At 35.3% G+C, this 13,030-nt stretch overlaps 1 protein-coding gene across 4 annotated transcripts in view; it reads right to left on the bottom strand.

The window, feature by feature from the left end:
• Positions 1-292: 292 nt before the first annotated feature.
• The window catches only part of BLTP3B (bridge-like lipid transfer protein family member 3B), an 85,979-nt gene continuing 73,241 nt past the window's right edge, over positions 293-13,030 (bottom strand). For all 4 annotated transcript variants that reach the window (XM_074402361.1, XM_003929597.4, XM_010340204.3 and 1 more), the window contains 6 exons: positions 11,984-12,126; positions 11,063-11,213; positions 8,874-9,127; positions 8,479-8,587; positions 2,526-2,710; positions 293-973 (listed from right to left, as the gene is read on the bottom strand). In XM_074402361.1, the coding sequence (XP_074258462.1) occupies positions 854-973; positions 2,526-2,710; positions 8,479-8,587; positions 8,874-9,127; positions 11,063-11,213; positions 11,984-12,126 (962 nt within the window). In that variant the 3' untranslated portion in view covers positions 293-853. The remainder of the gene's footprint in view (positions 974-2,525; positions 2,711-8,478; positions 8,588-8,873; positions 9,128-11,062; positions 11,214-11,983; positions 12,127-13,030) is intronic.

The following is a 13,030-nucleotide window of genomic DNA, read 5'->3' as shown; positions in this document are numbered from 1 at the left end:
CTAATCAAAATTTTTATAGTTACAAATGCTGCCAAAGTTAGCAGAATAAATTACTCTTTTACTTCTAACAACAAATGTTTAAAGGAATGTACAAGTAATGCTTTTTAAATCACTTGGCCATATACTCTAGTATTTTGCTTTCGTACAGTTTGTGCTTTTTATTTTTACATTTGTACCATCTTTTTGTTGAAAATTATAGCTTCCACTTATACAATGTACCCATAATTTAAAGTGATTTTTTTTCACATTTTCAAGATATTTAAAAGTTCAGTAGGGTGATGATTTTCCAGAGTTTTCAAACTCAACAATTATATAATTTATTAATCTGATTGGGCTTTCTACAGTAATTAATTATAGATTTAAGTACATAATTTTAGTAACATTTAAAACGTAAGCCTCTTTTCATTTTACATTAGCCATAAAAGCATTTGAATCTGTGTAAATAATAGTAAATTATTAACAAATATTGAGAAATCAATTCAGCAATCTGTGTGAACACAAGAGGTTTTCCTTTTTCATTTAAAAAAAATGCCTACAATGAGATATCAAAATTAGGAAATGACATCTTCTTTTCCTTCGGCATGTAATTATTTTACAGTATGTGTTGAGTTCCCTAGATCACACCAGTTTAAAGGAGGGTTAAGCCCCAAAAGACAGAATAACCAAAAGATTGTAATGCTCGTACCTAATACCTTCTAAACTGGCTTTGGAATAGTCATCACTTTATCACATTCCATTTTGTTTTATCGTCTTTTCATGAAAATGAAAGTCTTCCCCTAACTGGTAACATCCAGATTATAAATATAACCTTCCTACTCCAGAGCTATAATTTGAGTTTTGACTGCCACTCCCGTTATTCAACTGTCATCTTCTTTATATGATGAAGAAGCGCATCTTTTTCCAAGTGAGCCTCTGCAAGAGCCATTTTAGCTTTAGCCAGTTCCTGTTTAAGAAATTCATTCTCTTCCATGAGCTGAAATGATAAGTGGTGGGGGTGGAGATAAGATAATTTAATCATTTCAGGAAATATAGACTATTTACATAGTATCCAAAGGCATGACACTTGGGATAGTAAAAATGTCCAATGCTGGTGAGGGTGCACTTAAGCTGAAAATTGCTTTGAGCCAATATTTGGAAACATACATCAAGACTTAAAAATTGTTGCCTTGCTTTGACCCAGTAATACGAAACACTAACTCATAATTTCCAAGTCTAATAGTGACTTTGTTTCATATGAATTTTCCTGGACCTCTCTATGGCTTTAGACATTGCTGAACTACCCCTACTTTCTCAGCCTCTCTCCTTTTTTGGCTTTTATACCACAGCTGTTTCATATTTATCCCTTTTAATCTACGTATGCCCTTTTCATCTTTTCTTCTACTTTTTAAAAAGTCTTAAAATTTGACATTCTATTAGTTCCATTGCTGGGTCTTCTTCTCTTGTCATGAGTCACTTTCTTGGATGATCTTACCTACTTCCATGGCTTCAACTATCATAAATAGACTCACCTAGCACAAACCTCTCTCTTAAGCTCCAGACTCAAATTCTGAACATGTCATCAGACATTTTCATCCTGATGGCCAATAAGTCTCCTCTGCCACCCGTTTAAGACTTAGTTCAATTATTATATCCTTTTAGAGCCATTCCCTCTTAACTAGGAATGGCTATATTAGAGCAAACATAGCCATTCCTAAGTATGGGGATATGATAAAATCTGCATTACACAGATACATTAAAATATATGCAGTTAATTTCAAATAGTTCTCAAACTTCTTCTAGTTCTAGCTTAAGAATTCTTGCTTTATAGACCAAGTGAGGTAGTTTCCTATACTTTCCTTCATCTGTAGTATAGCATCTCACACAGTATGTTGTTGTGACTATCATTGAACACTCTTGTTCCACTAGACTTTGAGTTCTTCAATAGTTAGGGGTCATATACTATTGCATTCTATATCCCTAGCTCAGAGTTGGCATTGAATAAATCCTCACTGAACAAATGAATTAACTCATCCTATGGTTTTATCATACAGATTAAAACTCTGCTGAACATTCTGTTTCTTTATAATGGCAAAAAAAAAAACAAAAAAAAAAAAACTCAGAAGCAACATGAAATGTTAATAAATGTTTAGAGGAAGTTTCAGAAATGATAGCACACCCAAAACCATATTACTCAGCCATTAAAAATAAATATTAAACAAATATAGCAATATGAAAAAATTTTGTTAAACAATTAAGTAAAATTATATAGTATGTACACTTGAATATTAATTGAGTTTTTAAATAAAAAAGAATCTACAAGGAAAAACTCACAAAAATACTAAGACAGCACTGGAGGAAGGCAGAAGGCACTAAATTTTTCTTTATCTTGCTCAACACTATAACCATAGCACCTCACACAGCACCTGGGCACAAGAACAAGTACTCGGTACTTTTGTTTAAATAAGTAAACAATGATTTCACTAGTAGTATCTTAATACTTAATTATTTAATTGCTGAAACTGAATCTGAATTAGGTTTCCCATTACCTGTTCCCTAGTAAAGTCAGAGGAGTACTCAGGAAAGTTAGCTGACTGAGAAGGCCAAGGACTTGTCTGAGTGGCTTGAGTGACGCTGCACTGTTTCTTCAGATCATACCTTCCACTCATCAGCAGCACTGAATCGCTTTTGACATTTTCTTTCACATCACTTCCAGTGTTAAGAATGTGAGAATCTGATTAAACAAATAACATGCTCAGATAACATTTCCAAATACTTGACAAATCTTTAAAAGTTCAATTGTGAGAATCTAATTTAAAAATAAATATCCATATATATTAGTATGAGGATAGCAGTATGACATAAAAAACCAATAAAACCAAAAGCTCATTCTCTGAAAAGATCAATGAAATAAAAGGGTCTAAATAAACTAAAAGATCAATGAAGCTAAAAGATCTAAATAAATAGTTTATTTAGGTCAATTAAATAAACTTTCTAAGAATTCTTCCTAAGAATTTGTCAATTTCATCTTAGTTACATAATTACATAATTTATTATGTTTATACTAAAGGTTTGTTAGATTTAATAGGTTTAAAGGCTTATGATTAAATTAACTAATAAATAAACCTTTAGTTAGACTGACCAAGAAAAAGAAATTATTAGAATCAGAAATGAAAGAAGTGACATTCTACCAACCTTACAGAGATTTTAAAAAATACTATAAAGGAATACTATGAACAACAGTATGTTAATAATTAGATAACTTAGGGCAGACACAGTGGCTCACTCCTGTAATCCCAGAACTTTGGAAGGCCTAGGTGGGAGAATTGCTTGAGGCCAGGAGATGGAGACCAGCCTGGACAATGCAACAAGACCCATCTCTGTAAAAAGTAAAAATTAAAATTAAAAAATAATTATGTAACTTAAGGCTGGACACGGTGGCTCACACCTATAATCCCAGCACTTTGGGAGGCCGAGACGAGAGAGGCAGATCATCTGAGGTCAGGAGGGTTCGAGACCAGCCTGGCCAACAGTGAAACGCCGTCTCTACTAAAAATACAAACATTAGCCAGGCATGGTGGTATGCGCCTGTAGCCCCAGCTACTTGGGAGGCTGAGGCAGGAGAATCACTTGAACCTGGAGGCAAAGGTTGTAATGAGCCAAGATCACACCACTGCACTCCAGCCTAGGTAACAAAGCGAGACTGTCTCAACAACAACAACAACAACAACAACAACAACAATTATGTAACTTAGATGAAGTAGACAAATTCTTAGAAAGAGATAAACTACCCAAATAGACTCAAGAAGATAATGTCAACAGACTTTTAGCTGGGAGAGACTGAATCAATAATCATAAAATTACCCACAAAGAAAAGCCCAGGCCCAGGTGGCTCTACTGGTGAATTCTATCAAACATTTAAAGAATAATATTAAGTCTTTAAAAGCTTTTCCAAAAATCCGAACATTCCCAAACTTTCTATGAAGGCACTATCACCCTGATATCAAGTCTAGACCAAAAAAAAAAAAAAAAAAAAATCACAAGAAAACCAATATGCTGATGAATATGGACATAATTGTCAACAAAATGTTAGCAAACTGAACACAGCAACATACATAACTATAAAGCAGGGTCAACTGGGACTTGTACCAAGCATGCAAATATATCTATCATCCAAAAATTAACTAATGTAATACAACATATCAACAAAATAAAAGGCAAAACCCACATGATCATCTCAATAGATGCAGAAAAAGCATTTGATAAAATCTAGTATCTTTTCAGGGTAAAAACACTCAGTAAATTAGAAATAGAAGGGAACTTCCTCAATCTAATAAAAGGTCATCATGTATAAACATCCCACATCTAATATCATACTTAATGGTGAAAGACTAGACTCTTCCTTTTGGCCAAAATCAGAAACCAGACAAGGCTGTCTATTATTGTCACTTCTATTCAACATTGTCTTAGAGATTCTAACCAGTGCAACTGGGCAAGAAAAACAATAAAAGACATTCAGATTGGAAAGGAAAAAGCAAAATTATCTCTATTAGACATCATCTCGCATGTAGAAAAAAAACTGAGGAAACAACTAAAAAACTACTGGGACTAATCAAGTTCAGTGAGGTTACAGGATGTAAAATCAATATACAAAAATAACTACATTTTTATAATGTGTAATGAAGAATCCACAAATGAAAGAAAACAATTCCATTTAAAATACTGTGAAAAAGAGTATGAACAAACTTAACAAAAGAAGCACAAAACTTACTATACTTTGAAAACTATAAAATATTGTTGGAAGAAATAAAAGATGATCTAAATATACGGAAAAAAAATCCCACTGTTCATGGATTGGAAGACTTAATGTTGTTAAGATGGCAATAATCCTCAAACTTATCTACAGCTTTAACACAATCCCTATCAGAAGTTGAGCTGGCTGCTTTGCAGAAATTATCACGCTGATGTTAAAATTCATATGGAATTGCAAGGGACCCAAAAGAGTAAAAAAAGTCTTGAAAAGGTACAACAAAGTTGGATGACTCACATCTTCCAATTTTAAAACTAACTCCAAAGCAAGCTGGTAATCAAGACAGTGTGGTAGTATCAAAGACAGACAAGTGGAACAGAATTGAGAATCCAGAAATAAATCCATGTGTCTTTAATCCTTACCCACACATCAAAAACAAAAATTGATATATTTGCATTAAAGAGCTATATTGAATCATTAACTGTATAAAATTCTTCAAATAAAACAGGAGAAAATATTATGATCTCAGATTTGGCCATGGATTCCTATATAGGACTGCCAAGGTACAGGCAACAAAAGAAAACAGATAAATTGAACACTGTTGGTTTAAGAAATTGCCGCGTCTACCCCAACCTTCAGTAACCATGACTGTCATCAATCAGCAGCAATCAAGACCCTCTACGAGGCCGGGCGCGGTGGCTCACGCCTATAATCCCAGCACTTTGGGAGGCCGAGGCGGGTGGATCACGAGGTCAAGAGATCGAGACCATCTTGGTCAACAAGGTGAAACCCCAGCTCTTCTCAAAATACAAAAATCAGCTGGGCGTGGTGGTGCATGCCTGTAGTCCCAGCTACTCAGGAGGCTGAGGCAGGAGAATTGCTTGAACCTAGGAGGCAGAGGTTGCATTGAGCCAAGATCGTGCCATTGCACTCCAGTCTGGGTAACAACAGTGAAACTCCGTCTCAAAAAAAAAAAAAAAGACCCTCCACGAGCAAAAAGATTAGGACTCACTGAAGGTTCGGACGATCACTAACAGTTTTTAGCAATCAAGTGGTTTTTTGTTTGTTTGCTTGTTTGTTTGTTTTCGAGATGGATTCTTGCTCTGTTGTCCTGGCTGGAATGCAGTCGCGTGATCTCAACTCACTCCAACCTTCGCCTGCTGGGTTCTAGCAATTCTCCTGCCTCAGCCTCCCAAGTAGCTGAGATTACAGATGTGTGCCACCACACCCAGCTAATTTTTGTATTTTTTTGTAGACAGGAGTTTTGCCATGTTGGCCAGGCTGGTCTTGAACTCCCGACCTTAGGTGATCCACCCTCCTCAGCCTCCCAAAGTGCTGGATTACAGGCGTGAGCCACTGTGCCTGACCAGCAATCAAGAATTTTTAAATTAAGCTATGTACATTTTTTAGTCGTAATAATAGTGTAAATATGACTTTCATCTGCACTGGTAAACTGAAAACTTTGTGTGACTTGCTTTATTGTGATACTCACTTCATTGTGCCGGTCTGGAACCCGATCTGCAGTATATCTAAAGCATGCCTGTATAAGGAAGAAGTTCAGCCTTCTTCACGTGGATATCTGGTGATTCCATCACCACTGGTGGAAAGGCTATTCTTTTCCCCATTGAATTGTTTTGCCAGCCTTGTCAAAGATCAATTAATGTTAAGAGTTTATCTCTGGACACTCAATTCAATTCATTCCAATTATCTTTCACCAAGCTCCTTTTCTACTCAATCAGCTAGAGAGTATTTCTAGCTTATAATTATAAAAGTTGATTAGTACTATTATTTTCAAATGCTTGAGAATTACTGCATGTCTTATATTTTCCTATTTTCTTGTTTATGTTTATCCCATTTTCTTGCCATAAATACTGTTTCCATTTGCTATAGCCAACCTCTAGTGACGGTGGGAAAGGAAAGGCTGCTCAACTGGGTAAGATATGCCAAGTCTGTTAATTGGATAGGGAATCATTCCCTTCCTGGGGGCCTAGCAGCTGCAGAAACTACCCTCAATGTTTTACTCTATGTGCAAAATCTACTGAAGTCTACTACTGGGCAGGGGCATTGGAGAGGATCCCAAAAAAGCAATGCCCATATTATTCATGCTATTGCCTCAGGGCTCATTCTAACCTCAGTATCTTGTTGGGGAGATTCCTCCTATTTTTGAGAAGGAACTTCAATCGTGTAGCCCTCTTGAATTCTCTTGGTCCTGTTTCTCACTGCTTCCCCGGGAAGAAGGTATGACTTATCTGACTGATGATTTTTTTTTAAAAGAACTATATATATATGTGGTTCAGTCTCTTGCTTTGGTATATGCTGTACCTCCTGCCGAGAGGGTGCATTCTTTTTTCTTTTTCTTTTTAGAAGACAGACCTGAATTTCTGGGAGCTAACACATTTGGGAAAGAGGGCTATGCAGCAAGCCTGTCTTCTCAGATACCTAAGCTATTCTCTCCACCTGAGCTTTTATCAGTAATGAAGCTACAATTTTGATCTCTGTTGGCCTTTCTCCTATGTCTCACTCCAGTTGTTCTCAAACTACAGAGGAAAAGACTCTTTGAGTTAAGAGTCTCCCACAAACTGTTCCCACATCTGCAACTCTCCTCTCTTTTGTAGCATTGTTAATGACTTTATTCTTCAGTGTATGTTTTCTGTCATTTAATGAGGTTTTTGATAGGAGATGAAAGAGATGTATATATCAGTCCTTCAATTAGCTATAATAGTGAAGCTCAAAACATCTAAGTCTACTGACTCATACTCTCTCTACTACGTCATACCACCTTGTAAGACACAGACCTTACTAGAGTGGAGATACAAACATTGAATGTAAACTAAGTATACAGACAATACACTTTTAAGTAACGAATGCACAGAAAAGTCCAAAAGAAGTGGAAGAACTCACATCAGAGTATAAAGAAAGTGTCACATCAGAGTATAAAGAAGAAACTTGAGACAACATTGAGAGGATGAATGAAATCCACATAGCGATGAGCAATTTCAAAGAGAAATAACAAGGCAAGTAAGAACACGGAGATGGAGAAGTGCAAGGTAAGTTCCATTATAAGGAGTATAAGCAGGAAATAGAGCTAAGAAAGATATCAACTGAGAGACATGAATAAGATCAAGAGGCGTGTAAGACCTCGAAGGCCTCTCTCACTTTCTACAACATTCAAAACATGTGTGTACAACAGGTACTAAGCCAACCATATATGAGGTTTTTTCCCAGGGTAGAGGCCTGTACATATATAGATAATATTTTATTACAATGTACTGAAGGTGTCCCTCAATCTTCCACTACTGCATATGTACATACATATAAAATAAATGAGTGAAAAGAAACAATCAGTATGTAAATAACTTAACTTCAAAATTTGAGGTGTTCATTTAAATGGTTTTTCATTGGCTGGGTATGGTGGCTCACGCCTGTAATCCCAGCACTTTGGGAGGCCGAGGCAGGTGGATCACCTGAGATCAGGAGTTTGAGACCAGCCTGGCCAACATGGTGAAACCCCATCTCTACTAAAAATACAAAAATTAGCTAGGTGTGGTGATGGGCACCTGTAATCCCAGCTACTCAGGAGGCTGAGCCAAGAGAATCTCTTGAACCAGGGATGTGGAGGTTACAGTGAGCTGAGATTGCACCCCATTGCACTCCAGCCTGGGTGACAAGAGCCAAAACTCTGTCAAACAAACAAGCAAACAAAGAAACAAACAAAAAAACAAACAAATAAATAAATGGTTTCTCATATATACCTCTAATATGAAAAGAGCCATCATCATTTCTCTCTACCACAAGATGATCAATATGTATAGTTATAGGAGTTGGTTCAAGGGATACTGTACTACTCCGAGGACTGTCATCCTACAGGAAAGAAAAAGAACATTGCCATGTTACTCTAGCCAGTCATATTTTTAATGAGTTAAAGATAAAACATGTATCTTTATATGTTTCAGCTGATACAGTGAGAAAACTGCCTGTTATATTTTGACATTTCCAAAAAAGATCTCTACGTCATTTACCAAAAAAGACAAACAAAATCGTTTTAATAAATGCTGATAGAAAATAAATCATAGCACATTCTTAGACATGAATGAAAGTCCAGATAGGCAAAAGGAACATGACAATATAAAATTATGTATTAACATACTTTTAAATTTATTTTTGTGTTAGAAACTTGTATCTTCATTGGCATTACTGTTGCAACAGTTTCATCTTCCAAAAAATGTTGAATATTCAAAAGGGAAGATGTAAGAAACTCAGTGCTGAAGTTTTCTATGTGGCACTGCAGAAATCCATTTTTTTCTGCAAGTAAAGAGTGTATTACAGCACCAGGCCCACTTTCAAACCTCAGAGAAATCTCAGGAGAAGATTTGGAATGAATTACAGCTTTCTGATCGGAACCTAAGGAAAATGAACATATAAAAATGTTTGTAGCACTGTTCAATAATATTACTATTATGTGTCATGTAGTATATTAAAATAATACTAGTTTTACTATTTGCCCCTAGTTTAAATGATATGCTATAGCACATATACAATATACATACACCCACTAATTCCAATATTTTAAGGCAACTTTCTCCTACAATAATGTTGATTTTTCTATATTTTCTATTTTTTTTTTTTTGATAACAAGAAAAACGTGTCATGATATAACTCTGGTATGATACATACCTTAGATACTTAGTGTGTGTTTGATTGTATACCTAACTATACATTCAAATGGTGGCTGGGATGCAGAAATAAGTTAGATATTTAAAGTGACTCTTATGCCATTTCTCAAGAAGCAACAAAAGCCTGAGGTTTTGCAGTTTCCTCATAAAACTGGGGCCTTAAATAACAGAAAAATAAACAGAGAAGACCTCATTAAATTGTTTCTATTAGAAGGCAAACCAAAAACGGATATAATAAGGGAAAAGTGTGTGTGTGTATGTGTGGGTATGTAAAACTACATTTACTTATGCCTGGACCCTGTCCCCCTCAAAAATTTATAGATGCCGTAGAGAGGATAAACACACCGTTTAAAAACAAAATTTAAAATTCCAATGAAGTTCCAGTAGGATATCTAACTTAAAAAATACAAGTTCCTAGTGAAATCACTGGAGTAAATTACTTGTGAACTCACGGTAACTACTTTGCTTATTTATTTTATGTTACTTGGTTCCAAAATGTGTAAGAGGCAATATGCACATCATATAATCTGATAAAGAATGAGGAGACAAGTAAAAAAGGACGGAAGGGAAAAGGGAATGGTAGTTGGTAAGGTTAATAACCCAAAATTAACCTTACCAACTACCATTATTTAAATTCCTATACCAAAAGGTGGACCAAAAATGAGCTCCCTAGCAAAAAAGATAAAAATATGATCAGTTTCACAATTCATATAACCCATAAGATAAAAACAAACTCATTCTGGACAGGCAAAGCCGTTTCAGTTTCTGAGGTATGAAAGTTATTTATCCCATGGGTCCCCATAAGAAGACTGCTGTATCAATTCATGATAGATTTTTTAAAATTCATAATGAAACGGTATTTTATTTTTCTTCAGCATGGGTGTGACTAGTCTTAAACAGGTCAAATATATGCATATTTGTGAAAGGGGGAGAGTTGCAAGAAACTAAAGATGTGTGTATTTATTTATACCAAGGATAGGTCTCCATTCACAATTCCAGGTGGAGAGTTGCTCTTAAAACTTCCATTCCAGGTACAGAATTATACTTACTGTTATTACTACTTATTAACATTCCAGAAAATAATACAAGAGTTCAAATATAACTCCAAAGAATTATTTAAGTATTTCGAAATTCATATATTTTTATTTTTTAAAATAGAAGGTAAAAGAAACAGTCACAAATTGGTAATGGTTAGTGTTCTTTCCCATGTCAAGAAAAAACAAGAGTGAACTTGCTGAACAAGAGAACTTGCCAACAAATAAACTGGATAATGTGATTTTATTTTGCCTTTGTATCTACCTAGAGCTACATACACACACATTCTCATTCCACAGAGTAAAGCTAGAAATAATTTCAAACAAAAAGAGGTTTTTTGGAGACAAAATAAAACAAAACAAAAACTTTCTTAGTCAAAATCATTCCACCCTACTACCCCTTACGCCATGGAACTATTATGCCATGTCTTCCTATTGAAGCTCCACATACTATAGAAAAAACAACCACAAACTACAAATAGTAATTATTATTATTATAAATAAATGTAATTTTCCTTGAATTCAATTATAGTCAAGTTAGGACTCCTGATGAGACATATGTAAAAGAAAAAAGTTAAAACATATTAAACCACTGTATATGAAAAGTAATTTAAAAAAAAAAATCTTACCAACTGGACGATTACAAAGGTAATGCCGCAGACTGATATTGCCTAACTGGTCTGGTGTCACCTGGTTCACTTGAAGACAAATTTCTGTATCTTCCCCTCGGATGTCAATTTCCCCATTAACACCAGTAATTTTAAACACCACAACGGACATCTATTAATGATTGCATAAATGATATTAGTATGCCAAGCAGTTCAAAACAAAATTTAAGAAATAATATAGGAAAACTACCATTACCCTCTAATAAATGTGACCTTCCAGACCAAAAATACACTTGTGACCTACAGAACATGGTTGTTGCATTATAGTGAAAACCTTTTCTTTCATTTATTAAAAAAAAAAATTAGGTCACAAGGATTGCAAAATGATTTTCATTAAAAGTTAGACATAATATCTTTTTCAAGTCTTCCATAAGAATATTTCACTGCATCAGGAGGGCTTAAGAGAAATCACTAGCTTGGGCAACACAGTGAGACCCCCTCATATCTACAAAAAAATTTAAAACAGCCAGGTGGGGTGGTGTATGCCTATAGTCCCAGCTACTTGGGAGGCTAAGGCAGGAAGATCACTTAAGCCCAGGAGTTCAGGGTTGCAGTGAGCTATGGACACAGCTCTGCACTCCAGCCTGGGCAACAGAGTGAGATCCTGTCTCTAAAAAAATAAAAATAAAAAACATAAAATGCAAGACAGAAAAAAGAAAGAGCTTCCACTCCTCAAAATGAATAAAACAAATTTAGAAAAATAAAATCAAAGGAAAAACAAATGATTAGGAGGGAAGCGTTTTCAAGAATAAAAGGAGCAAAATGAATTGCCTACCATCTAAGAATTCATTGTATATGAGTGTCTCAAAATATGTACATATCAAATATGAAATAAAATTGGTGGCATTTTTCTTCATAGAATCTCTCTCAAATGATTACTACCAGGTCATCATGATTTTCTTGAGCACCCTCTGAATTTGTACTGATGGCATCTGGAGAAGTTTCACCATAATTCTGTAAGTTGGCACCGGCAGTCACACTTTCTGCTGTGCTCTGGTAATTTGTAGTTGAGTTCTTTTTATTTCCTAAAATAAAAGAAAAGTGAATTAATAAATTAAAGTCAGTTTTGCACAAGATTTAACATTGCATGCTTATTTAACAAAAATGGACTATCCTTTCAACTCTTTCTCAAGCACTGCCTCCTTTAAAAAAATGGACCAAGAAAAATTAGATTGTGATTAGTTAGCAAACAATGAATGTGCTATAATTCAATATTTCTCAAATTATCTGTGGTAAAAAACAATTTTTAAAACATTTTGTAGCCATCACAGATCAATACTTTTTAAAAATGCCATGAAAATGAATCAATAGAAAAATCATGTAAGAAAACCTAAAGACCTATAAAACATAGGTCTTAATTTATTATTATATTTACTACTTTATAATCAGCTTCTAAACTAGTACTTGACAATAAGTTAGGTGCTCAATAAATTATTAAATAAATGGCCCAGAAAAGATACCTGTAAATACAGTTGTAGTATGAGGGGCCAATAAAAGCATTTCATGGGGGATTCCTAACATTGTCGGGGTTAAGAAGACATCTCTGATAAAACAATATTTCCACTAAAGTGAACAAAGGCTGGGTGTGGTGGCTCACGCCTGCAATCCCAGCGCTTTGGCGAGAGGATCACTTGAGCCCAAGAGTTCAAGACCAGCCAGGGCAACACAGCAAAGCCCCATCTCTACCAAAAATACAAAAATTAGCCAGACATAATGGCACTCCCCTGTGCCTCGGGAGGCTGAGGCAGAGGATCACTTGAGCCCAGGAGGTAGCGATTGCAGTGAGCCAAGATAGCACCACTGCACTGCACTCTAGCTTGGGTGACAGAGTGAGACCCCATCTCAAAAAAAAAAAAAAGAATTGCCTTAAAAAAAAATTTTTTTTGAGACAGAGTCTCACTCCGTCACCCAGACTAGAGTGCAATGACT

Source organism: Saimiri boliviensis, chromosome 7, assembly GCF_048565385.1.
Source record: "Saimiri boliviensis isolate mSaiBol1 chromosome 7, mSaiBol1.pri, whole genome shotgun sequence".
Lineage (NCBI taxonomy): Eukaryota > Metazoa > Chordata > Mammalia > Primates > Cebidae > Saimiri > Saimiri boliviensis.
Note: the sequence above shows the minus strand (reverse complement) of the source record. Positions and strands in the feature narration are given on the sequence as shown.